Raw genomic sequence first — 27,978 nt, 5'->3', positions numbered from 1 at the left:
TAAAAATAATGAAGACAGAATCACTCTTAATAACGACCGATACATGATGTTGGAACAGCTGATACAACATCAGTATTTTTACTAATTCAATAAAGAGGTTAAGAGTCATTTAAAGTCAACAGCTTTGCGCTAAAGAGTTTGCAACACTGTGCTTCCCCTTTTTTAAGCCCTAAAACAATTCAGCGTTTTAGATTTTGCAAGCAACTTACCAACAAAGTGGTTTAGTTTATCACTCCTCACTCTTCGCTGATGCCCCGTCTTTGACCAAACTGACGTCAATCAACCCAAGCTGAAACCTTTTTGTCGCTCTCAATAAGGTACGAATCTTAGCTTCTTCCTGTCTGGCTTTTTCACATGCATCTCGCCTCTCGTGCTTGCAGCCTAAAGAGCAGGTGCAGCGGTGCAGAGCCGCTACCAGAAAAGCTTCACACACACCCCCACACACACACGCACACAACATAAAAATGCTATAGAGTAAAGTGAGGAAGTCACAACACATCTTTGTTTCCCTTCCCCTGCCTGCTCTCACAGTCTCTTTTTGTACCGGCAGTGAGAGAATATATCTGCAGACGTTTAGCTGTGGAAAGACTTTTAATATGGAAGTAGAGTTGTGACGATAAGAGGTCGTCAGTAGTTTCAATGTGGTGTCAGATTAGGCTAATGTGCGTCGAGGTGAAACCCACACGCACGTATATCAACTAGAAAACATTCAGGGACATTAGACTTGGTCACTGTTAACAGGAAGTGGTGCTTTATGCAGATTTAGCCGGCTACTCTTAAAGGTTTTTGTTGATACTGTAGTCGATTCTACCTACTATTAAAACAATTCTTTTGTGACATGTTATTGTTTAATTTGGTCAAAAGCTGCATTTGATCACTGTCAGCATTGTCTTTTGTGTCTGCTTTGTCATCATAAGTTAGGCTATAAAAGTCATAGTGAAAGACCATTCAGTATTTGATCTGGAGCACTAACACTGTATCTATTTTATCATAAATATATCACTGTATTTGATCTAAAACTTTTCACTCGTGTTCTTTTAAATTAAAAACATGGGCTGTGTGAAACATTAATAATTCAAAGTCTGTGACGATTGGGCAGACAAATATATTTGAAGACACAGTTTTTATTGGGGCCTTCCAGAGCTGATTTATCTCCCAATGACCAGCAGTATTCAACCATCACATTTTAACCATCAACAATAATATGCATTTTATTTTGGCGGTGTAGCAACAAAACATTCAAACTCCACTTATAAATGTTTATACAAGCAGGGACTGTGGGGGTGGAGTTGAATTACTGGAAACAGGAAGGTTTTATATATGCATGGCCAACTAATGAGTCCAAAGTCCCCCTATGTAACCCCACCCATAAATCACATTTTATATATTAATGTAACAATTAAATTATACATTACTTTCTGAAGCCTCAAAGCTTTCTGAGCAAATCTAGGAATGTAGCTCTGTTGGAGAAGATCCAAAACCATTAATTTTTTTTTTTTCATTGGCCTAAAATTGTCAGTTTAAAAATGCTCACTCCCCATGTGCACCATTTTTATGTTACAATAAATTTGTTAACAATCATGGAACAATGTGGAGGACATGGCCTCAGCGGTAACTCTGGGCAACAGTGTTACAGTAAGAACTGGTGCCAAATGTCTCTATGGATGGCTACTGTTACAAATAGGCTGTACACAATTGTACACACGTGTTAGATTAAAATATAACATGACTTTAATTTGTGACTTAACTATCATGTTCATTTTGTATGCTTAAATGATCAAATAATCAGCATAAATCGAGTAGTGAATCACATGCGAAAACTCTTTTACATCGAACTGGTGCAGGCTTCTTAGCCCTCACAATTTAAGACACTGTTATCTGAAATAACACGTGTGTTTCCCAACCAACACGCAGGCCCGGGCTCACATAGAGCAGCCTCTGTGTATCGCCTGTATTATGCCACAGCTGCTGACATTAAAACCCAGCTCATGCATGTGGGAGCCTTCAAAGATCAATAAGCATGTCAGCACAGATGATGTTTGTGTATCTGCAATCATCTCCATGCTTAACAATGTCTTGAAAAGTGTTAGCAATCACTTTTCTGCGCTGTCTCCGAGTGGGAGTGGAGATTTTTGGCAGCAGCTTCTTTTTTTGGAGAAACACAGCTTTCCTTCATGTTGTTCCAACAACAAACTGAACTTCCAGGATCTGCCAGAAACACTCCTGCTCTCCACCAACACACAGCGCGGGCTGAACTTGGACACTTATCACTCACCACCTTGAACAAATCACATGTTCCTGAGCTTCTGAGGACCCCCAACCCATGAATCACTCCTTGTTTCCATAGCAACTGGTCTGGTGCCACCCTCTCTCGATGTGGTATCCAGTCCACCAGTGCTTTACAGTAACACCATGTACTCTTTATAATGACATGGCTCGACTTTCGACAAAAAGCATCCGCAATTTACTCTGGTTGTTTGAGTGACCTTTGCCATATTCCTCAGCAAAACACAAATACAAGGCGACAAGGAAGAAAAAGTGAAAAATGATTCTGGCTCGGTTTAACTGCTCGCTAAAACAAGATGGTGACGGTCGACGGAATAATCTTAATTAAATTTCTCAGCTCTCAAATACTACAGTCAATCACAGATATTGTAGGCTATTGTGTTATAATTACAAGGTGGGAGGAAAATATCAAATGAACAGTACAAAATCTGCAGGCTACAAAATAAAAGACACATTAGCATGCTTTTTAAGCATGCTAGCAGCACAGCTCTGTGGGCATGGCGTTGTCTAAGTAGTGTAAAGTATGTTAGCATGCTAACACATAATACTACAATGTTGAAAATGGCAACTAGCAAACATTACACCTGTTTTATGTCAGCATTCTAGCATCTTCACTGTGGACATGATGGCATGCTAATGTTAGCATTTAGCTAAAAGCAAAGCTGTGCCTGTGAAAAGCCTTACAGAGCTGCTAGCATGGCTCGATCAGACAGACCGCGTTTTAGCAGCTGGGGGGCGGCTTTTTTGTAGTTGTTTTCAATGAGAGGGACACTTTTTGCGTGCTGCTTTTGCGTTGCAGGGCGCCTTGCAATTTTCCGCTCTGAGCACCTCGCGTTTTTGAGAAAACACTCTCAGAGCCTCGAGTTGAAAAACCGACGTCATGGGCGTTTTTCTCATTGTCCAATCAGATGAAAGGAGAGGCGGGCCTTCTGTCAGTTTACAATATAACAGTTAGGTTAATGACAGCTAATGATTTGGTGGTTGCCTTAACAACAGTTAAAAAAAACTACTACTATTTTTTACCATGGGCTTCAAGAAAGGCCGTGAGCTTAGTGTATTCAATCTAAACATAATATTTGCAGTAGCCTTCATCCTTGTTAATTTAGTGTCTTTTCTTCTTATTCTTATTATTTTGGTAACTTTATCCACAAACATCTCTGTGCTAAGTGCCAAAAATATGCTAAAATGCTACATTCTGTCTACCATCAAACAAATGTCACTTCATTTTTCAGTTAGTTAGTTCTTTCTGTGGCTCCTTAGTGTCTGATAGAAAGAGGCATTGAACACTTATCCCAAAAGAAAACTGAGTACTGAATTATCTTGGTTTGTCCAGTTTTGTAGGTTATTTTATTTGTATGACAAAAACATAATCTGTCTGGGGTTTCTGTATCTATTTAGCACAGTGTAATATTTCATTCGTGTTTACCACTCTGACAGGGTTATAAACAAACTCATTTTGAACCTGATCCAAGCAAGAAAAGAAAATGGTACTTGGTTTTCTTACCGTATGAGTCTTAACCAGTCCAGATCAGTTTTAAAAACACGTCACCGCATTATTGTGACCTCCCTCCCTCTCTGTCTGTGTCACCACTATAGAGAAGTGTGTTTTGTACCTTACGTAGAAGTACAAAGTGAAGAGGAACTGCAGTATTTTGTCTCTACCCCCTCAACTTTCTGCTCAATTAATAAGGGAACTCATTGTATTCTCAGTATATTTCCTTCTCTGTGCAAAAGCCTGACGATCTAAATGTCACAGTACATCCTCCCAACAGAGGAGCAGTACAGATTTGTCGTTTAAACAACAAGACTACCTCTTGATCCAAAAAATGCTACCCTGGAAAACAACACGTAAATGATTAATAACAAGCTTTTTGTTTTTCCCCGAGTATTTCTAGCTGAGCAGTCCTACGAGCTGTACCAGTCAGGATAAAACCAAACCTAATAGAATCATAAATGGATGCTTTTGAGATGGCAGGGCTGACTGAGTGGCAATAAAAAAAGAACTAAAGGATATTATGAAGGCTTGAGACAATAAACAGCGATGGGAAGCGTTTTTCAGAGGCCTTCAATAGAGCTGATTGTTCTCTGATTGTAAACATGCATGTCTTAACCTCTGATGATGCTTTATCCCACTGTTGCACTGATTAATAACATAACCTGTCTTGTGTGGCAGTTGCATAATTTGCTAACACCATAGAGAGATCACAGCTATTGACTGTATTGTTATCATCAACAACATCAACTGCTAAGTACTCCATTCACTTACAGCGGCTTGTGCTTGTCCACATCCACACAGCGTTTAATGGAAGTCATCTATGACCTCTGATCCTCCCTGAGCCACAACTGTGCCGACACATCAACACAAACTTGACCTTTCACTGCGCCGGTTAGCAGGAACCACTTAAACACGTTGTATTAAATGTCTTAGAGGAGGGAGCTGCACTGAATTTGATTCGCCGACTTTTTGGCAGGACTTAAATCTCCCTGATCTTGTTGTTTTGCCGTGTACACACATCACTGACATTTCCATATGTCATCTGTGTCTCAGTGGTCTAAAGGAAAACCTCAGTTAGTCATTTTTCTTCCTTTCACCCACACTGACTGCAGCTGATTCACCTTATAAATGCAATCATGGATCATAACTTTAATATCTATTTATACGGTCGATGACGGGTTATTCTACTGTTGCATCGTGCGGTACGTCCTGGATTGATGACCCAGACGTGCGGCTCATGCTCTCCAGGATTTTAAAGATTTGGAGCAAACACAGCGCACACTCGGATGCTGCTGCCCTCCGCAGATCCCCTCGTGGTACCAGCGCTGGTCTCCCTCCCTGAGAACGTCAATAATGCATGTAGGCAGCAGTGTTTAATCCTGCATCTAAGAGCTTAAAACTCTGTTAGCAGCCAGTGGACAGTAATGATTTCAGTATTGTGCTCACATGCTCTGGATAAACTAGACTTTATTTTAGTGCTGAAAAATCAATTTCTTTGTGTGCTGAGCTCCTGTGTCCATCAGAAGTGATGACAGCGTCAGGTCAGCCTGAAACACTCACAGCAAACCGGGAAATCTGGAATTACATAGAGCAGGAGCATCATTTTATCTGCTTTTAAGGATTATATCTATTTGTGTACTGTTTCCTGGACTATCATTCTTTGTTCTGTTGCACAAAGCTGCCCGTGCAGGATAGATGTTTGGTTATCTGACAGCAGTAAATGAGGTCCACTTCCACGTTAAATCCAGGACAAGGTTAATGGGCCTCTGGTGAACGCTGTCAGGACACAAAGCGAAGTCGGAGGACGGGACTATCAAACACGCAGCGTTTTGGGGAAGTGGTGGCCGCTTGACTTATTTTGTGTGCTGCTCATGCAAGTCTGTGTCCTGTGAAACAGGAAGAGATGACTGACTTCTGAACCCTGAGAGGATGGGTGTCGTCATCGTTTCTACTCAACACTTCCACACCTACGACAGACACTGCAGCGTGAATGAGCAGTAACGGACGACAAGGAAAACTCAGCCCATGTGCTGATGTGATAATTACTGCCTCAGTCATTAAAAGTATTCAATACTAAAAGAAAGATTTGAGTCCTGATATATGCAATTTGATATATTTTCTGTTTAGTTTAAACAGCCTAGCAGCTATTAAATGTGATCAGGTAGTTGTGCGCTTTCTGCACCCTTATGCACTCCGTCAGTTCAAGTTGCAGCAACTGTTTAAACCTGCAACTTCAAGTCGAGCTTTTTTGTTTTTCTGTGACAATTTAAGATGTAAAATATAGCGCATGCCACTGCATCCTTAGGCAAGCGGTCTTTCAAAGCAGCAAACTTGACAGACATTTACACAAAGACGGAGAAACAACACGAACATACTGCAGCGTGCATGTTTCTGCACCTGGGTGGATATTTAACTGAGCCAGTAAACAGCTCAGGTATCTGTAAGTCCACTTTCACAGTCTCCAGTTCAGCTGCTGCTGGAGTGTCACTGTCTACCCGTGTAGTTAAAAGCCGCCCTGCCAATTCTTAACCACAAACTCTAAATCAGCTCCTAACAGTGATTGATTTGGGGGGATTTAAAGCCAGGCTCAGTCTCACTCTCCCTATTGATCCTGTTACATTTGAGATCAGGTTGCCTCCCTGTTCTGCAGCAGAATCTGTCACACTGACCTGCGATGCTTTTAAGAAAGTAAATGTGTATTAATGTGGATCTGCTTCAGAAAGGGAGTTCATTTTAATGCCCAACACTTGCTCTAGGTATCCTCGATCTTTCCCCGCAGACCCAGCCCTCTTCCACCACACTGCGGACAGTGAATTGGGCCGAGTCCAGAGGCTGCTAAGTGGATGGCACTGCAGCACTCTCTCTTTTTTTTAGCAAAGTGTTTTATCTCTCTTTTTCATTTGAACAGTTTGCAAACGTCAGTCCGAGCAATTGGTCCCCGAAGACACATAAGCCTGCATCCCCGGCACCTGGTGCTCGATGTAAGAAGGAAGATAACTGCGAAGGTGGAAGGAAATAGATCTGTTTTTTACGATATTTTATTATGAGTAATATTTTGCCTGCACACCTCCCAACCCACAGTTTGATCCTGTCATTGATAATCATTCATTTCCCTGCTGTGCAAGCAATACTGTCTTAAATACCACAAATGTATCATCACTACCAAAGTGAAACCGACTGTTGCTTCGTCAACTGAGCTCTCATGATGTTTTCACAACACTTCAAGTCGCTTCAGTCTGACAGATAACAGGAAGGAAGTTACATCATTTAAAGACGTTTTTGAGGTTTGCTTTCTTCGCTAATGACGACTGAAGCGCCGCAAAATAGAGAACGTGCACCTGTCCCGTCTAATTTTTCTCTGTCAGTTATGTTACACAAGACTGATGCTAATTGGATGTTTCAAGGTTAGCTTAACAACATGTTTCCCCTCCAAACACATCAGAAAAAGTGTGGTTTGGATCTTCATTTCCTATTCTAAGACGGGGCATGATTTCACCCTAAAAGTCTAAGGAGGAAAATATTTCAACTAGTGGAAATGTTGAATCCCTCGTCCAGCTAAAGGACCAATCAGCAAGCAGCGTCAGTAAAATGCATTCTTTGTGTGCATCTGCTCAGCTGTATGGCTCTGTTGTATGCGGAGGTCAAGCTTCCCTCGCGGCTCTGCGGCAGGATTCAACATCATCCCCTCACAATCAAACACCTTTAATTTCAAGGACAGCTGCCCTGCTCAAAATGTGTCCTTCAAAAATTGAAAATAAGTCTTCTGCCTGATGGATTATTAATGAGGCTGGGCGAAAGAGGGCGAGGGTTACCGAGATGTTAATTATTCATTGGTCGGTTGCTCCCTTGTCCACTCTCGGACCATCGCGGATGCACACGCGGACAAAGCAGAGCTGATGTGTTATGATTTATATTGAAGTCTTTCTTCTTTTGAGTCGTACTGTTTGCTCGCCTCCCATGTGACTTCAGCTGCGTCTGCTTTGGTTTCAGTTCTTTCTTGGCTGTTTTTATAAGGAGACAATGTCTTATTCAGAAAACAAGCTGCTAGTCAGAAAGTGTCACCTGAGTTTGAGCAGCAAATCTTACAAACTCCACAAATAGAGCATGCAGACATTTTTTGGTACTATTTTTTACCCATTGCGGAAGCATAATCAGTGAACCGCCCCCTTCTGCAAATGCAAAGAGGAAGTATGCTCATAAAAGCTCCCTCTATAGTATTGTCCATATTAAAACCTCACTTCCTCTTATAATAAATAGCCCGACCTTAAAGCGATGCACTCTCAAATATAAGCTCTATTGTTTCCAACAGAATCTACGTGCTGCTCTGCCTCGGTAAAAGAAAGTACCTAACTCTTTTGGCCATTGTTTGACACGTTATTCACCATGACATCGACACTGTGTGCTGGCAGAGCGCTGCCACTTCCTGTGTGTGTGAAAATACACCTTGTGGCAGGCCGTGTCTGTGTGTGTGTGACTGAGGGACGCGCAGAGAGATTCAAGGCCTAAATGGGCGAGTGTGTGTGTCTTTGCTGACTCTATAAAAGCCTTATAGATGTGACAGGAAGAGCAGCTGTCCCTCTGTGACCGCCCTGTGTGTGCGTGTGTGTGTGTGTGTGTGTGTGTGTGACAGGGAAAGGAACTGACCCTTAGCTTCATGACTGGATCTATTATGCTGAGATACAGTTCACTTTTACTCCTCTGCCATGAGTGTGAGCAGCTCAGAGGAGAAAGGCCACATTTTGCTTTTGGATCTGCTACCTTACCTTGTCAGAGGAAGACACTCTGACCTCCTCCTCTTCCTCACTGTCCCTATTGCTGGCTGAAATGTAGCCGGGTGCCCACGAAATGGCTGCAGCACATACAGTCCCCACCCTCGTCCACATTTGTCAGCTGAGAATCACTTGTTATGGGAGTAAAAACCTCCAAAAGCTGTTTGCACTTACTCTAAATAAGTGTTGCTTATGACTGGAGGCTGCAGCGGGGAAAGGCCACTTTGAACTTACAAGCTACACATTTTGAGCCTGTGTCCATTATGATGAAACAAATTGCTCTCATTATTGGAGAAACAGACTCCAGGCTCTTGTTCACTATTACGGCGCAGGCCTCGTCTCCCATCAGTACATCAATCTGTACGTGGAGACTTAGACCCCTTTCCTACCTAAATTTAGCACGGTGACGCAGGTTTTTCAGACCTGGGACGACCTGATTATAGATGCCGATTGTCTCTTTTCCCATTGCCAGTGAAGTATACTCCTGTCGATCTCTTTTCAGCTGCGTCACAAACGTGCCCGCAACAGGGTTAGTAAACAGTGAAGATATTACGGTGGTTAGGTCTTTATTGTATCTATTACTCATTCAGTCTGTTTATCAAACAAATTTGGAACGATGCTCGAGCGCTGCTCGGACGGAGACGGGTGGAATTCGTAGCTGAGATTATAAGGAGTCGCAGAAGTTACAGACGCAGCATAGCATCGCGCTGATGAGATTAGCGTGACGAAACGGGTTTTGTGTTCGCATCAATGCCGATTGGAGCCGAGGCGATAATTACCCGAGTCTACTGCAGAGTCATTTGACTCGGGTCTGAATGCAGATTGTAACCTTTCCCACTCAGCAAAAAAGTTGAGTGTTAGTGTGTTTTTTGACCAGTGGGAAAACGGCTTTATTCTGCCCCATTTATAAACTATTATTTTTACTCCCTTAATTAATATTTTTCCAATTTTGGCTTAAATTTAGAAATATTCTCAGCATTCTGTAATTATGAATACAGTTATTCTGCATGTAAGCAAGAGAAACTTGCCTTTAGAGCATGTCAAAAGTATCAATCGTTCAATACTTTTGTTGAAAACAATATGATCTAAGGTTTTTATGTTTTTACAGTCAATACTATTCAAAGTACCGAAGCTATGAAAAAAAAAGATCTGCATTCAGATTTTTAACTCGGGGCTGCAAAGCGAGCAAGCAAGAGTTGCTTTGGTCCTGCGAGTTAAAAAGTGAGAGAAGAGAGAGAGAGAGCAACCCATGGAGAAGAATGTAATAAAAGACCTTCTCATTATAATCATTATCCTGCATCTCCCTTTATCCCACCGTTCAGCCCATCCAGTCGAGACAGACGGCTGTTTTTCCTGCCACTGCTGCCAAATGTTGCTAAGTGCTGCTCGTGGTGGATTCATGTTGGGTCGCTCTCTAAATAATATAAAAGAACAGTACGGCCTAGACCTGCTCTTTTTGTGAAGTGATTACTTTGGTTATTGTTTGATGCTATACAAATAAAATTTGATTGATTGATTATTAATCATCATTAAGTTGCTAGCTAGACTCATCTCTTCTGCAGCCCCCCCAGTGGTGGAATGAGTGCACTGCATGTCGGCACGTGTGTCCGACCGCACTTGAAGCTGTTTGCTGGCACTCATGTTGTTCCTTCCTGTCTTGATGCTTGCTTGTGTTATACTAACTCTCAGATGTACGTACGTAAAGGATATTGTAACATTATGTCTTTATCATTAATATTATTATGTTTCGGTTCAGTCATATTTCTGTACTTTTCTGTGTGCAGGTTGGAATTAAAAGCATCAATTTTCTATTTATTATGGTATCAAAAGAAGTTTGGGGAATGTTTTTTAAATACAAGTATCATATCAAAGTTCAAACTCCGGTATCCTGACCATCGTTCTTGACATCTAGCGTGTGAAGGTATAAAAGAAAAATCTGAACATGTACTCTTGGATCGACTGCAGCTCGTACCTCTAAAACTTTGGCATTTGCATGAAAACCTGCACCTTAACCTTGAAGCTAGCGAAGCTGGTTATAAATATTTAACATCCAAAAAGTTCCAAAAAGGATAATTATCCAAATGTGATCCTCCTAAGTGACTGTGCAGAGAGCAGAGCAGCACTTGCTGCAGTTCGCAGCCTCTCTCTTGCCTGGTGGCCTTGTGTCATTTACACCAGCGGCTCTGTAACTTCTGACCTACATAAAAATGAGCAGATCATGCACCAATATGCTCAGTGTGCTGATGCAGATAGCTGCTGATGTACTGCAGCCTTTCTTTGATGCTGTCTGCGTAGGCTACAGTCATATGAAGGAACCCGTTCTGCACATTTGTGGCTTTACACCTGTGAATGAACACACACAGTGCGTCACCGGCAGGCTGCTGTGCGTCGTGTGACTTACTAGTGAACATTAATGCTTGCATGAAATGATTCACTGAGCCATTACAGGCAGAACCTGCTCATTTGTTAAGTTTATCAGCGTGCGCCTGCAGCCAGCATTTTTCTTCACTAAGGTCTAAAATTGACACATAACTGCTGCGACTGCACGGCACATATTTATGTCACATTAATTAAAACGAGTAAGATTAAAAGAAATGTGGAAGAATTTCATTTCCTGCACCCCTCCCCTCTTCCCACCTTCGCCTCTAAGGTCACATGTCTCTCACAGTTTCGGGTGTGCCGTCGCTGTTTGGTCCTGTAAGGTCGGACGAGCGAGACAACGCAGCAGGGTCATGTAACTGCTCTCTCGCTTCTTTATTTTTGCTGCCTCTAACATGTAAACTGAAACAGTTGAGGTTGCAACTTCCTCCTCAAAGTTGTCACAGAAAAAGTAGCTTCTTCTTCTGTAAATAAATATGTTAATAATCTCTAACATTTAAAGCCAAGAACAGAATATCGCTGCTCTCAGTGGGGGATTTTTCTGCCTTTCTGATCTCTATTTTTCCGAGCATGGCGATGAAGTGACGTGGTGTGAGCGTGAATGGTCGCTCCTGCTCTGCTTTCAGTGGCTCTGAATACCCTCGAGTGCACTTCTCCTGTAATAGCAACGTGAACAATGAGAAGAGCCACTGCACCGCTTAATGGTTTAATGTATGTATGACATAACGGGGAGAGACAATGAGTTTAAATGGGTTTTATCTAACTCTGAAACCATCTTTTTTTTAATACACGTGGGCTGTCTAAATAAAACAAATAGAAATGTGAGTATTTGCAGCAGATGCTTACATAAATATGTCTCATGAAGGCCGCAGCTTCCCCACATTTTAAGACTATCAGTGTTTTGTTGCTAGAAATCCCTGGCGCAGCTTCTTATTTTCTCACTGCATATGAAACACAACAATTATAATAACTACTTCATTTATTTAAATAGGTCCAAAACATCACGCATCAGTAGTGATTATGTGCTCTGTGCGAGAAGTTCCTATTTCTTTGTTCATCCTCGGCTTCACTCTCAAACCGCTGATGGGTTTTGTAAAAGGATATTAATGACTATTATTCCTTTGTGTCGTTTCAAACATCGAACAGGATTGTGTTGTGCAGACGGAGAGTTTTTTAAAGCTCTTTAAATGATAAATTGGAAAGAAAGAGATTTGTCCCAAAACCCTAAAAAACTCACTGAATATTCGTCATTGTAATTTATCTGAAACGTGCAGTTACACCCTGCCCGACACTGTGCGTGAGTCACTCGTCTTATTGGTGCCGCTGGACAGAAGCAGCTTCAGATAAAACCAACAAGGCCTGATCTTCTATTAAGACCAGCAGCCAACGAGGGACAGGTGACACAGAGCGCGTACGCTAAGAGGATCCACCCAGCAGCTTACTCTGCCAGCATCATGCCATCCGATGAGGAGAAGACTCCGCCTGTCCAACTGCCTCCCTCGCTGAGCCCCCACAGGGAGCCTGCCGGGGTGTAGCCATGCAAAATGGCTCCAAATGAGAGGACTGATACGATGCTGAGTCAGACCAGAACTAAATCTGCCTGGTAACCCTCCAACATGTTTGTCTAAATCTGAATGACTGAGAGCAGACACTGATCAAAGTCACATTGCTCAAATCTGGGCTACATTTGGTTTAAATATACACACAGAGCCTCTTATATGGTTCAAACTGAAACTACCTTCTAAAATAACAGTGTTTGAGCCTCTATCTTCCTCATATTGTCAAGAAAAGACTGCAGATTGTAGGCTGTTGTCTGCTATTCGCTCTGAGAGAAGCAGGATAAATGACGTGATCTTAAGTTTAAATCCAGACAAACAGCATCAGGAGACCTCCGTCTGATCTAACGGTCACTGACAGTGACTCAACCTCACTGCATAGCTGTGCGATGCTGCTAACAAACTGTCACCTTCATCATTCAAGCGCACAGGCCCTGATTTTAAAAAGGGCAAACATGTAAAAGCATCTCTCTCTCTCTGTTTCTAACGTCAGACGTAACAGTCAGAATAAACAAAGAGCGAGCGAGCATTAAGGATTATTTTAATGGCATTACCTCCCTGCTAGACAATAAGAGCCCAACGTGGCGCACGCTTGCACGCAGGCAGCCTCTCCTGGTGCTTGTTTGGTGCAGGAAATAAAAGTAGGCCGATCGATTCAAGAGTCTCCTCTGACTCCGCTCCCCTCCTACTCAACCTGGAATAGTACGAGTCCCACACAGCACACAGGCCTCTCATAGGAAAACACACCCCTGGGTTGTGTATTATTATACTTAGGGAAACAGAGCTCTTGTGCATATATGTGTGTTTTTGGACATTTCCTGCTTCATCTGTGACCTTGGACAACAAAGAACTTCAGGTTTGTTCAGAGTTTGAAAAATGAAATGTGTCAATAAGTGGGTCAGCTCCGGCTGGACTGCTGCTGGAGGACGTTCGTGTAAAAACTTCATGATGACTGACTGTCGAGTTTAAGTTTGTCAAATGTCTGACTCAGAAATGTTGCCTTGCCTTTAATCGGCCGCACCTTTGACTGTTTCCCTTCCATACTGCTTTTTTTTTTTTAATTAGCGTCATAGCTGTGGAGAAAGTTGTACAAACAGCTCGTGGTTTTGCCCATTCTACATTCCTACAACACCCAGCGTGCATTGCGCCCCTCCCTGTGAAAGGAACGGCCCAGCGAGAGACGCTGGAGTGAAATACTACCGTTTTCGCTGCAGGTGATGGCTCAGAGCAAAACAGAATCCGAAATATGATGAGAATATACCGGTGGATCGTCTAAAAAATCTTCTTATTTCAAACCTGACGATTTTGAACAAGACATGACATCGGAGGCGGGCGTCCAAGATTGAAGAAGTGTAGTTTAGCAAGACGCCTTTTGCGTAGTCTGGCGGAGGTTTTCCGGAGCCCATTTGAGAAGCAGATATCGTCCTCCAAAGGCACAGAGTGAAATTGCATTTTTTCCTACCATAACGGCATCAGCTCCCCATTACAGCCTGATAGGACTGAGGTTGAAAATCGGTGAACTGGCCTTTTAATGAACATAAACTGTACAATAACTTTTCCCTCCTCTAATTGAGAAAGCAGTTTGAGCAAGTGTTTCACACACTGTTGGTCAGTCGAAACAAGCTATTTGAACATGTCAGCTTGCGCTCTGTGAAACTACGACTATATGAATCAAGAAATCAATAATAAAAACTCTGAAATTAAATCATTAGTTGCCGCTCTGATCCAAACATCTCTTATCGCTTGTCCACACTCACATGTAAAGCTGTGGCTGCTCAGTAAAAGTACACAGATATGTTATTGTCATACGTGTAATTAAGGTGATTTGATTATGGAAAATAATGAATAGTAATTGGCGCTAATTGCTAAACTGCTTTACTAATAGAGTGCATTTCCTTTAGTATAACAGAGGGGGGTATTAATAGAGCAGAAAGTAATTCATCATTCATTTTCTATAGACATGGGAAGCAAATCAGGGACTAAAGTGGGCACAGAGGCTTCAGTTACTCTGGTATGAGGAGTGCACCTGCTCAAATAATACACATAGTTTTGACTCTGAATTCGACTGTGTGATAAATGTAAATGCAGCACATTAAATCGCAGCATAATAAAAAAAGTCCAAAGCAGCTGAGTTGGATGAAAGGGCTGCATACTGCTCGTACAGTTATGTCAGTGCACTTCATGCAGACGTACTCATCATCTACCAAAGGTGGATGTGAGACCCACACACACAGCATTCAAAGTTGACCCTGCTGAAAAACATCCCACCCTGCTGCCAGTCAGACCAGGAGCAGCATCACGCCGACACAAAGCCGGCAGGTCACATTCAGTCATCCTTCCTCCCATCACGTCAGCTCCGACTGCATTTATATTGTTTAAAATGCTAATGTCAACCACAGCGAGCACCGCACTGCACGAGGAGCCGCGCGGCTCAATGTAAATTAAATGGCCCGTCCTTTGAGTGCACTGGCTTATGTAAGCCGCTGCTGCCTGCCCCCCCCCCCCTCGCCAACCCCCCACCCCCCAGCATCTCTCCATCCCTGCCTTTCTTTCCCTTCAGCAGCCGATCCATCCATCCCCTGAAACCCTAATGTCTCGTAAACACACATCAGCCCCGTCCTAAATTAGAGAGTGCAGGAGGAGGCTGAGGAGGGGAGCGAGGGGGGGTCTGACTCCCCGCATCCCTCATTTTCTCTGCCACCTTGAAAACAACACCCCAATTCTGGTTGTGCTTCTCCATTCCATCATTGTTTGTGCTCATCATCACATGCAGCAGTGTCACAATGCTCCTCGTCAACACGCCGCACACTGATGCCCTTTTTCTTGTCTTGTGAAAATAATGAGCCTAAAAATGCATCTAGAGAGAAAAGAAAAAAAAGCCCTGCTCCTCTTTTTGTTCCTGCATCTTCTCTCTCTCTCCCTTCCATTCTCTCAGTGTCCCTCCATCCCTCCCCTCCCCTTTCTCCCCTCCTCCCCCCACCTTGCTCTCATCTCTCTGAGTCCTGCAGCCACGAGCGCTCCGGCACGGCAAGGGAAGGTTTTTCGCAAGCGGCTTCTTCTTGGCAATGTCAAAACAGTGTGTTTTTCGAGACGATCCCTGCCTGCCCGGGTTTCAGAGTGCAACACAATGGAGGGGAGACAGGAAAGATGATGGGGGGTTTAGTGTCGGGAGGAGGAGGAGGAGAGGGAGGAGGGGAGGTGGTGGTGGAGGGGGGGAGGCCGGGGATGAAATGCGACAAAGGTTGGGAGCTGGATTCAAACCTATAATGATGAGTGTGAATGGTATGTTCAGGGCACCTTAAATCGGTGTGTAAAAATCATGTCTAAAGAGCTGACATGGACACAATGGGCAGAGAGGCAGAGAGACGATGTGATAACGCAAAGCCATTATTTCATCTCCTCTGCTGCTCTCATACATTGTCTCTGGCTGGATTGAGCATGCCTGTACAGAGGTATGTAGCGTTCACGGCGTGCACATCCATCCATCTGAATTCATTATCATCAGAACGAGGGCACGGGGGGGGCTGGAATGTGAATTCTCCGTAATCAGAACACAGAAAAGAAAAAGGCTTACCTCCACATTTCAGCTCCGCTCGACCCTGCCTTGTTTCATCCTGTTCCTCTCTGCCGACTCCCTCCCCTGCTCTCCCCATGACAGCATTTTTCTGCTATCTATCTCCACGGTGAGGCTCAGTTCTCCTCCTCCTCCTCCTTCAGTTCCTCCTCCTGTCTGCCGATCTCTTCCTCTCTCCAAAAATAAAATCGAGCGACAGAGAACACACGCACGCTACACTTCCTCGATCTCTGTGGCGTCTAAACCGGCTCCTCTTATTCTGTTGTTAAAGTCAAGAGGCAGGTTGATTTGTGCCGTCCTCCTCCCTCTTTCTCCCTCTCTCTCTCTCTCTCTCTCGTGCTGATTCTATTCCATTCACATCGCACTAAAGCCGGCCCCCCTCTTTCTCCTCCTCTCTCTCTCTCTCGCACACACACAGTTTACCCGGCCTCTCTCTCTCTCTCCTCCCCCCCTCCTCGTCTCCTTGTCAGAGCGAGGTTGAGGCAGCGACGGACAGCAGCGGCCAAGAGGAGAGCTCTCTGTGTCTTAAACTGGGCTGCAAAATGCTTCACTTGCAGGAGTGTGAAATTTAAATTTGTGCTGAATCAGGCATCCTTTAGATCCTGTATAATAACATGACACGCATATCTAGAAATGTGGCAGATTAGAAGCTGATGCAACGCTGCATCAAGATAGTCACCCCCAACGACATCTGAATCCTTCTTTTACTAATACATTAATAGAAAGAGGCACTCGTGCTGTCAAAAAACGTTCATTCTTCTGACGTTGCTGCATGAGCGAGATAAAGGCTCCAGAGCACTCAGGGGCAAAGGTGAAAATGGCAGTGTGTGCGTGTGTGTTCCTGTGTGTGTGTTTATTTGCAGAGACCTCTGTGTACTCCCCAAACGCAGCCAGTGTGGGTTGAGACCATAACAAACAATCAACCTGCTAAAAGAACAATGAGAGCGCAGGAGTGTAACAACAAAGCTGCTATTCTCTGTCACGCCATCGTCTTAAAAATAAACATACCTGTGAGTTTTAAACTTCATGATGTTCAGGAGAGGATAGGAATCGCGCTGCCGCAAAGTGTCCGGCACCATCCCCCTAATTACTGTATGGAGTCTCGTCCCGGCCGTACCATATGGCTGTGTGTGTTAGCAGGTCAGTGGCTCTGGTTGGGGTGGGGCGGGGGAGGAGAAGCCGCCTGCGTTGCTGGTGGTGCTGCTGGTGTGTCTTTAGGAGATAAGGAGAATAAAAACAGAGGCACCAGTTGATACAGAGTTTTCTGTCAAACAGGAATTTGTGTGCGAGTGTCAGGTGGAGTTCAGAGTTGTTGCAATCTGGATAAACCCTTAAAAAATGTTCATGACCTCACACAGTTGAGTTAGAGTTTCAAAATATCACCAATGAGCATCACAGCCTTAATGGACATGTTTTGCACAAGAGATAAATAATCCAAATATAAATAAAAGGATTCCAACTGATCAAACTTTCCACATTATACTCAATCTGATTCACTTATAGTGTGTTTATAGTAGTTTTCGTGGAGGATGATTTGTGATGGTCTGAGCTTCTCTAATTGTTAGTCACACCAGGGGTCATTTTGTAAATGAAACACGTGGATCAGTGCTGCAGTGACACCGTGTGGACACCAAGAGTCTCTCTATGCGTACAGCTCTGCAGATGAACACAGTTGTTTCCTTCCTTCAGTTTATGAGACACATGTAGGGGAAAAGTGGTTTGTAACAATAGCAGAATGAGTCATCCTGCGCCATCAGTTATATGAAAACCAAGTTTCATTCTTAAAACCAAAGCCCAGTAAACTACAACCGAAATGCCAGATTTTCATTAATGATTCATACCGTAGTTCACAGTTTCCTCCAAAGTGAAAGCTATTAATGGACAGCTTTCAACAATCTGAGACAATAATCTGTGCAATGGCTGCAACCCAACAGCAGCGTACATTAAGGCTGCAAGTGATCATTAAAAATTAATCTGACAGTTCTGATTGTTTTCTCAATAAAATGGTTAAATGCGGTGATCACAGTTTCCCAGGGCCGGAGGTGATGTATACAGATTCTGTTTGGTTCAATTAACAGTCCAAAATGTAAAGGTTATTGGGTTTAAAATCATTAAGACAAAGAAAAGCAGCAAGTAATCACATCAACAAGAAAACAGAGTGAAATTAGTAAGTTTTTGAATGTGAAAAAAAAGTCAAACATACATTTTTCTAATTTATAAACAGTTTCAATTCTAGTGTAAGTGTAATACTGAGCCTGAAATTATCAGAGAAAACTCCTGAAGCCGGATATAGAAAACACACCTGGATCTCAGAGGTCCAGATCACACAAAATGTGCCAGAATCATTATGAGGAAATGTACTAAACGTCAGGAAGACTTCCCAAAAGAGTGGTGTGGTGAGGATATTAGATGAGTGTGAATTCCTCTCTGTCCTCATGGGGGCTGCGCGTGAGGCTCTGCCAGGTGCTGAGAGAACACGGGCGGGAAGTGATGAGCGGAGAGGATTCACCATGAAACTGCAGCACAAGACAGTTGTGATACCAGACGATTATTAAACAATAACACCAACTTGAAGATTCATTTAAAATGCAGAGTATATGTGTTCTGTGTTTTGTGTTCCTCTGCAGAAAAAACAGCATGTTAATACAGGTTTTACACAACGCCTCGTTAGCCTACCTGGTTCAGTCCAGCTGTAAAGGAAACGTCAATTTACTTACTACAGCAGCCATGCTTTTTATTTACTTTAGGTATCATTGTTATTGTGTGTCTACCTGCGGCTTGGATAACCAAATGTGACCCACTGCAGGTATCCGAATGAAATACAAACATGGTGGCCAGTTAGCTCCGTTAAAGTTATCGTTCCTTATTTCTCCTGCCTCACTTTAACCCACAGTTTGAACTTTGGTAAGGGGATATATATGTCGCCCCCTGGTGGCCATTACGCAGACTTTCTGTTACTGGTAGGTACTGTGCATGTAATTTATTTTATATAAATGTAACCTTTAATTTTCATGTTATCTCAGGTATATTTTACTCTTGTGTCCATTTATAAAGTACCTTTACGGACTTGTTACCGACAGCTATTAAGCTTTAATTTAAATGTAATACTACTCAAAAAAGGGACACATTTTACACACACCTGGTTTACAATAAGTTAGTCAGATGATAATTTTCCTTTTTACATTGAACAAATACAACCATGTTATTGAAGCCGTACAAATTTTGAATAAAAAAACATTTGAATTATAGGTTACATTTTGTAAGTAGTGTATTTATACAGCTGAAGCTTGTTTGTAGGCCTCAGTCAGAAACAACCCTGAATACTGAATGGTGAAATTCTTTCAAAGACACACAGTTATGACACTTTCAGGGTTTTTTAAAGATATTTTTTATCAATTCAACAAGTTTTCATATCAAACTTTGAAATCATACTCTCGACTGTGTTTCACTTAAAGATATACTAAATCATTTCAACAGGGATCTTTTGTGACATGTAAACATAAAATACAAACTGAATGTCAGATATCACTTTCACATCCTTTCCTGTTCATATTGTGCAGCCAGTTAGTTTATATTAAGTAAAAAAGAAAAGACAACTGTACACAAAATTTACATTCCTCTAACAGTTCAACATGGCTTCTGTCTTCTAAGTGTTTTTTTCTTTGTACAATCAGGTCCAGTATGTACACTTACAGGGAGCATGTGTTTAACTTAGGGAGAGTTGATTTGTCTCATTGCACACTGTACAGATGATCATGGCTGGGGCGGAAAAGGAAGAAAAGTCACCTGAATGATCACAAGCAAAGAGCAGAAGTACTTCCAACTACTGAAAATATGGGGACATGACAACAGAGCTACGTTTGTATAAGACTAAAAACCTCAACTGACCTTTGTGGTTTTTAACACAACCAATATACTCATTCAAGCAAACCATATTTGATGAAAAGGTTAATGACTTTAAAATCCAGGCACTCAAGGAGACCGACAATAAACTAAAAATACTTTGTGTGTTGAGATAAATCTTTAAAACGGGCAAATTTCTCACTGAATCATTGTTAATAAGGTTGAGCACATTGTTGAGTTTCACAGTTGTGTCCCGTTCGAAGGCATCTGAGAGATGTTTTGAAGCTGTTACATCTTGTACAAAAACCTCTACTTAAAGTAGAATAAAAACAGAGTGCTGTTCAGACATGAAATGACTGCTGGAAGTACATTTTCTATAAATTTGAGTTGTATGACAAACTAAAGTTGGGTTATTAAATAGACTCAAACAAAGATTTTGTTGAAATACATTTAAAACCTTTTACATAAATAATTTACGTGTCAATACTTTAGATCTACTGTGCGGCAGACAAAAAGGATGTAGACAAAAACACACTTAATGTTCGTGTTGGCCAAACAGAGAACTCCCTGTGTTTTTTACATGAATGTGGACTTATCAAAAGATGAGACAATTCACTGTGGAACTGAAGTTATTGTCTATAAAAACCACCATCTTGTTTTCATCATAAGTTTGCAATCTTGGGCTTTAATTTACACTTTTAAACAGATACTATCTGTCCGTCATTAACAGGATCTTTTACACGCTGGGAGAGTGTGCTGTATTTTGTCTGTGTCACCGTTAACCAGTCTCTCTTTTATCCCCAATCCTCTGAGCACTTTTCAAATTCACTATGTATAATGAATATTCACAATAAAAGCTTACAGATCAGGTGAAACTGTATGCTGCTTGTTTTTATCTGAAGGTGAGTCCTGGGTTCGATAAGGTTCATGTTCTTGATGAGTCAGCCTGACAAAAACCTTCATCTGTTTCTCTGAGTCTCCCATCTGGCGGTTGGGGAAGGAGTTCAGTTAACCCGGCTGGGACTTTACCACTTGCCCCTCTTGCTCCAGTCCTTGGGTGTGAAGTGGAGACATTTTGGATCTATGCGCAAGTGTCTCTTCTGCATCGCTCTTTCGTGACCGTCCACGATGTCCTCTGAAAGAGTCAGGATGTACTGACCCTGTAATCAAGAATTAATTAACTAAAATTTCAATTGTTGGAAAATTAACTACATGTAGTCACACAATATGGGATTTAAATGGATACTACAAGAATTATCATATTGGCTGCCAGTACTCTAGCATCAAATATTGCTTATTTCATAAGTGATGAATGTGCTGCAGTTTTTAATTTTAACACACTCAGACATTTTTCACTATCAGGACATTAAAAACATTCTCATTCAAAACATCTGGAAAGTTTTAGCATCCAATAATTGAATAGAAAGTTCTGTAAAGTCAACTATTTACATTTTAATAATTGTTCAATTATGTTTGTATTTAAGAAAGCCCTTCATGCCACATATAAAGGGGGGAAAAGCCAATGTTCGAGGGAAAGGCAACTGTAAAACTGTCAATTTACACAGCAAAGTAACTGAGTAACTAATACACCTCCAAACAGAATCGGGAAGCTTAAGAGAATGAAGATTAAAATATGGAGTTCAGCGTTGTTCTCTCACCTTGTAATAGTTGATGAGGTTGAGGTACTGAAGCGTTGAAATGACATCTTCCTTTTTAACACTTGTGATCTCACTGATCTCACTGGAAGTACAAAATAAAGATCACATTAAAAAAAGGGAACCAGTTACTCAACTTGCTGAGCTCAAACGTGTTCTTAGTAGAGAATTACAAGTCGAGTCACATACTTGATGGTAATCTGTGGCCTCTCTCCGTTGTCCGGTTTAAGGTCCATGAGAATTTCCAGAATGGTCTGGGACCAGTACGAGCGATAGGACAGAAGACCGAGGTCAGACAGCGGCTTCTCCGGAGTGCCTGTTTTTCCTTCCACCTTGGACAGCTCGTAACCTGACAAACAAACACACAGTGAACAGAAACTTAGCACAAGGTAAAAACTCCCAGAGAATTTTAATGTTAAATGTACAACATCTACTAGACTTGTGCCACTGTTTTCAGGCGATGCACTTACTGAATTCGATGAGCAGTTTGCCATAACCTCTCCGCTGGTAGGGAGGTAACGTCAGGATGCAGGCAACGTTATAGTCTTCAGTCGACTCTTTTTCCTGCAAACAGAAAAGAAGTTTAGCTTTGGGAATCTCTGGTTGGATATGAGACTTTTTCCAGAGTTGTACCAGTTGTTTAACATTTTGTATGACTTGTGTACCTTAGAGAAGTAGCCCACTATGTGGAAGCCTTTGGAGTCATACTCCGTCATTACATAGAAGAGGAAGGGGTCTGTGTCGTAATACAAGGTTTTGTGGTCCAGGAAACACTTCGCGAGTAAACACAGGTTCTGGGAATAAGTCTGTAAAACATCACACACATATATCAATCTAAAGAAAAAGAAAACCATTCTGTAAAATCTTGTGACATGCTGAGGAGGGAGAAATGTGTCCCTTCACTCACTTTGTTTTTCCTGCCGTCGATCTCAAAGAACGAGATGGTGCCTTTGCGGTAGATCTCGTTGCCTGGAGGATGCCTGAGATTACATTTTGTCTGTCAAAGATAATAGACACAAGAAGATGAGGACAAAATCTAAGCAGCAAGAGATTAAGGGCTTAAGCTGGTGACATACTGATGATTCCTACCAAATGCCTCTGCAGACACTTCAGGCTTTTGAGGTACTTGAGACAGAATTCACAGAGGTAGAGGATGGGCAGTGTGGTGAGTTCCTGTGGGTACGGCGAGAAGTACCAGGGCTTCAGCCTGTGACGTCCCAGCTCTATACACTCGATGTTCTTCATCCGGGTGACGATGTCGTCATGGCTGCGGTCTGATACAAGACTGCCCGTCATGCGGGGTGCTGTTGGGATGCCATCCGAGCTGTCCTGGGAATCCTAGCGGTGAAAAATGTGGACACATCAGACCCTCTCGCAGCAGATCAAACGGTGTGAATGTGTTTGCAGACTTATTGCACATTTAGATTTCTTTAAATAAGGATCACACTGGCTGTACATGTTTTTAAAAGGCAAATACGTGGGTCTGAGGTGAGCACAACCTCCATGTTATTGGACCCATTAAGTCACAGATGATTTGGACAGAACACAGAATCAAATGGCAATAATAGGAAACAAAACAGACCTCTGGTGGTGGTAGAAAGACACTGGCACTTTGAGGGTTGTTATACTGCAAAACCTTTATCATCTAGAGAGACACAAAAACACAGGCTTAGGAAACTACAGAGGGGAAACATTGATTCTTATTGACACTCAACAGTTTGGTTAAAAGGGAAGATTGAAAGCAATATATAATATCAGGCAGCCAGTAACACTGGTGATCAGACATAGATGTTACAGACATAGATGTTTCATTTAGCAGATGCTTTTGTCCAAAGCGACGTACATCTGAGAGTAAAAACAACACACGCAACGACCAAGACAGGAGGGAGTGGAGTCAGCAAGTGGCAACAGATAAGAGAATAGATAAAGAGTGAGAAGAGAGCAAACACATTAGACCAAACCATTTATGTGGGTTTGCATGTGACAAACCCACCAGGCTACTAGACTGTGGATGACCTGCCTGAAGAACTCTGACTTGCTCTTCAGCTCTTCTGCTGGGTTACTCAACAAATCTCTCTAAAATAAAACATTTCAGGGTATTTTGATGTTATATTAAATTATATATTAATTAGCGTACAGTTGCAACAATTATTACATTCAAATAATTCATTCACAGTACTGAATTTAAAAATGCTGCAGAACAAAAGGCCAGTTATCAACATGGATATTAAACACAAAGACTGACAATCCTTGTCACCATACTTGTATACATGGATTTCATAAGGACAGTTACACAGAAAGGATTATGGTGAAAACTGAAAAGGGAAAAATTTATTTTAGGAGGGTTAAAAAAGAAAATTAAAGGGTGACAAGTGTTTAATTTAACAGAGAAATACAGAAGAAAAGTTTTCTGATATTTCTGCAAAACCATATATGGATCTTTAATCCTGCTCACATGAACAGAGGCAGTGTTTGTGGTCATTTTAGCTTTTAATGGTATTATAGATTAATAACATAAATTAAATGTGTTATTTGACTAAGGTGAAGAATTTGTGCATCTGCTCTGCACAATTTGAAATATTTTGTGCATTTTCAAAACCAAAACAGATGCAGATCAAATTTGACATGGGGTACATAAAAGATTAAATTAAATGATAAGATGACTATAAAGATTAAATATACTGAAGTTACATACCTCGTCAGCTCCTCCACAATTAGCTTTTCTTTTTCTCCCGGGCTGTGAGGGGATGAGTCGTCGGGCAGTGCCGTTCTATTGTTTAAAAGAAATGACAAGTTACACACCAGCCTCTGGTTTAAGACTCCAACTAAAACGATAAATAAATCAGGAGTAATATTCTTTACCGTTGTGAGTGAGGTGAGCTGTTCATGGTCTTCTCGGGACTTAAACGTGTTGGTCTCCCTCGCAGCAGGAAAAACAGATGCCTGAGAGGCTTCAGCTGAACTTGGCAGGGAGGGCACGGGGGTGGCCGGGGATACCTGAGTCGCCAAGGGGACGGCCTCTACTTTCCTCTTCTGCAGTAAACAAACATTGTTAGTCGTTTGGCTTTAAGTGAGAGCAGACAGAAAGTGAATCAGGATTTTTGTTTCCAAATATGGGTAAGTGATTGTAGTTGGACCGACATACATGTGAACACTTAAAAACATACACACATGTAATGATCAAAAGCTCAGGCTTAATGAAGAGTGCCACAATAAGACTACCTGCAGTTTGTTCACTGATATGAGCTAAGACTGTGTCATTTAAATAGCCACTGCATATCAATTTGATGTTTTAACAACATCTGCTTATCTCCAGGTTAAACTAGTGTATATTATACCCTATCCAAACCTGGTATTAAAATGCAGCAGACACAGATCAGCTGCAACTGCAAACTGAAAATGCCAATCAATCAACAATTTAATTAACATTTAGCCAATTTATTTTTAGCTGCTTTGGTACATGTGATTTTTAGGAAACATTTCATTCAACTTTTGCAGATAATCAATGCCCATATAATAATCAATTTTAGCACTAAATGACAGATCACAACATAAACAGAGAATACCGGCTACCTTGACAGATTTGAAGCTGAAACGTGGCTTGACAAGTCCAGTGCAAACACCTGACAAACATTTGGATACACTGTTTGTTAAACCACTTCCAGATGTGATCTGCACGACTGGATCATCGTCTTCTTTTTTTGTGTCGTGGTTGTTTATATCTGGATTTCCATGCAGTTCAGCATGACCCGATAGCTGTATGATCACACAAGACGCATGTTAACACCAGGTTCAAACAAGGTCTCAAGTCATTTCGAGAATGGGTCAATTCAAGTTGTACCGGTGTGGGGAGTGTTTTGCCTCTGGAAGGAGCTGTGGCAGTTTGTACGGTGAGATCTAGACTCTTCCTCTGAATTGAACAGAAAGGAAGAGAAGGAAGAGGGTTAACTTACACTCATTTTAACGCCCAGGTTCATATCTTGGTATTCAATGCACATCATTTCTTTAGTTACACAGCATTATTATTAAAGTTTCTATGGCAGTCATTTGTAATCAAAACAAGATCTGAAGCTGTATGAATATAGAAAAAATAAATGATAACTGATGATTTCAATGTTTCTTAAAAATGGTAGCGTTTCCCTAACTTGCAGTCCTTAAATCTTTTGCCAGAATTATCCTCAAGTGTCAATGCTGGGTAAAATGTATATTACTTTATCCATACAGCGAACAAAACATCATATATTCTGTAGGTTGCTCTCTAAGAAATCATCGCTCAAGCAGGATACAACATATCAACGCTAAATATTTAAGTGACCATGTAAATGGCTGCTAATATCTTGTAGTTATACTAAGTGAAAATGTTGCTGTCGCTGATTTCTTTGTTATGATGTACTTGTTATGATCTACTCCATATAGGCTATTATATCCACTATTCATAACAGAAGCCTTAATAACTGAGATTGACAACAACAAAACAATTTAAAGTCTGTGAGTGTCTTACAGCAATGCAAAAGGATAACTATGATGTAAACAAGGTGTGGGCACATTTTTAAGCAAATGTATTCACAATGAGAAAACCTGCTGCCAAAACTGTTTGAGAGAAACATTTGGTGGTGAAGCATTTGCTTACCACTTCTCTCTCGGGAGAACTTGGACGGGAGCCTGGAAGACCATTCTTGGTTGGCGTTTTAGCTTCTTTCTTAGGAAACTGAAGCTTCTTCATGTCCAGCCTGTCTCCGGTGACCCACTCGTCCAGGCGCTTGTTGACTTTTAACAAAAGCAATTTTAGACAAATAAGATTTTTTTTGCCATCATGTTTCTGTGTTATATAGTTCAGTTGACAAATTGAATGTAACAGTATGAACATAAAAAAATGAAGTAGCACAAACGATACTCACAGTCAATATAGTGGACATAGTAAAGCTTTCTTGAGGACACCTCCTTCACACTTAGAATTTCAGCCAAAGCTGAAAAAAGCAGGTAAGTCATATTACAACATGCACTGAACTGTGCCAAACATTTCAGATTTACTAACCTCTCAACAGACATTGCATAATAAAGCTATCTATGTAGCTTCACTAATCTAGGGTAGCAAGTGCTGCTGAAACAATTACCCATAATCACTTAAATGACGAAAAATTTATAACAAGAATTTCAAACATTTATTTGCTTCAAGTTTGATAAGTTGCAGCCATTTTCTGTTTAAAATGACTGGAAATTGAGTTCATTTTGGATCGTAATTGTTGTTAACAAAATAAAAGTTACTCCACGCTGCACGGGGTAATTTTGATAGCACTTCTTACAATTAAACAAGTAATACAGTTATTAAAAAACAAATAATCTATTCCAATATCATGTTGCAGTCCAGGTGGCAAGATAAGTACAGGTAAAGGTGTCACGAGGAACATGAAAAATAACGGGGAAGAGCAAAAAATGTTTATATTATACAAAATTATTTTTAATAGCCTTCATATTTCATAAAGTTAGGGAGCTAAACACTGGTTTGAATGGGAAAACTTATGATGGTAACATGATCTTACTCTTATTAAACCTCTGATAAGGGATGGTGAGTAATAATAGGAGTCTAAAAAATAAGATAACAGATTTGGTAACTACGGCATATATACAACTTGTCTGTCAGATTAAAATAGTCATAAAAAGTGTTTATGCCGAGATGTCAGAAAAGTAACGTTGTCAAACTCAGCGGTATCAGCGTTGTAAACACCAGCCTGATGTCAGAGGGATTTCCCAATTAAATAAAACGTTATTAAAACAAAATACCAAACGTTATTATAATTGTTAGCTCTAACATTTACTGTTACATACAACAGTGGTTTTAGCTATCATTTAATTTAAACTCATTCACACTGTACAACTACATGTGTTCCCCGTCAGTGTGATGTTTACAGCGCTTTAACTGAAGGCCGTTGCGTCTGTTAACAACAGCTGAGGTTCGCCAGTTAGCATTAGCTAGCTTAGCACTGGAAAAACAACCGGACAATACTTACGCCATTCGTCTTCGTGTTCTTGGTTTTTACGAAGAACGGGTAGACGGCAGCCCTCTACAATCTCGACCTGCACAAAATGATACGTTAATTTGCATCATAAAACCAGTAAAAGTCTCAAAAATAAAATTATATCTCACGAAAACCTACCGAAGATGAGTTATCCGCCATTTTCGTCATCTGTGAGAGCAGCAGCAGGGTGTTGTGGGAAAATGCCGGTCCACAGCAAAGATGAAATAAACGGCAAGATGACGCTACCAGCGCGACCAAGAGGGGCGGAAGTTGGAAAACTAACCCGGAAGACAGAAACAGTAGATTTCTCTAAGAGGATGTTAAGATGTCTTAACTTTGTGCAACTAAATGTGCAGCATTAAAAAAACCTACTTTATTTAATGGCATGATAATGTCGTCCATCA

At 41.4% G+C, this 27,978-nt stretch overlaps 2 protein-coding genes across 8 annotated transcripts in view; both read right to left on the bottom strand.

Annotated features, from left to right (window-relative positions):
* sipa1 (signal-induced proliferation-associated 1) overlaps positions 1 to 16,417 on the bottom strand; it is a 35,500-nt gene extending 19,083 nt beyond the window's left edge. For 4 of the 6 annotated variants that reach the window (XM_069677462.1, XM_069677498.1, XM_069677487.1 and 1 more), the window contains exon 1: positions 16,060 to 16,417. The gene's annotated coding sequence lies outside the window, so the exon portion shown is untranslated. Of the gene's footprint in view, positions 1 to 209; positions 335 to 3,790; positions 3,867 to 16,059 lie in introns of those variants that run through there. The other 2 variants (XM_069677480.1, XM_069677472.1) reach the window with 2 other exon arrangements.
* A 3,020-nt stretch (positions 16,418 to 19,437) lies between these two features.
* On the bottom strand, positions 19,438 to 27,742 carry LOC138596747 (histone acetyltransferase KAT5-like). 2 transcript variants are annotated; one of them, XM_069668082.1, is made up of 16 exons: positions 27,713 to 27,742; positions 27,566 to 27,632; positions 26,456 to 26,524; positions 26,188 to 26,324; positions 25,399 to 25,467; positions 25,131 to 25,313; positions 24,420 to 24,590; positions 24,253 to 24,327; positions 23,140 to 23,202; positions 22,647 to 22,895; positions 22,465 to 22,554; positions 22,223 to 22,363; positions 22,028 to 22,121; positions 21,747 to 21,906; positions 21,561 to 21,642; positions 19,438 to 21,062 (listed from the first exon to the last, which is right to left on the bottom strand). In XM_069668082.1, the coding sequence occupies exons 1-16, from the start codon at positions 27,740 to 27,742 to the stop codon at positions 20,928 to 20,930; spliced, it is 1,815 nt and encodes a 604-aa protein (XP_069524183.1). In that variant the 3' UTR covers positions 19,438 to 20,927. The 2 variants fall into 2 exon arrangements, with proteins under 2 accessions (XP_069524183.1, XP_069524192.1); XM_069668091.1 differs by having other exon boundaries at positions 24,420 to 24,587.
* Between the last annotated feature and the right edge of the window lie 236 nt (positions 27,743 to 27,978).

The sequence above is a fragment of the Semicossyphus pulcher genome, unplaced genomic scaffold (assembly GCF_022749685.1).
Source record: "Semicossyphus pulcher isolate SPU_LCO1_2020_fin unplaced genomic scaffold, fSemPul1.0.p SCAF_10, whole genome shotgun sequence".
In the NCBI taxonomy this organism is placed as follows: domain Eukaryota; kingdom Metazoa; phylum Chordata; class Actinopteri; order Labriformes; family Labridae; genus Semicossyphus; species Semicossyphus pulcher.
The sequence above is the reverse complement of the archived record's forward strand: the minus strand, read 5'-3'. Positions and strand labels throughout refer to the sequence as shown.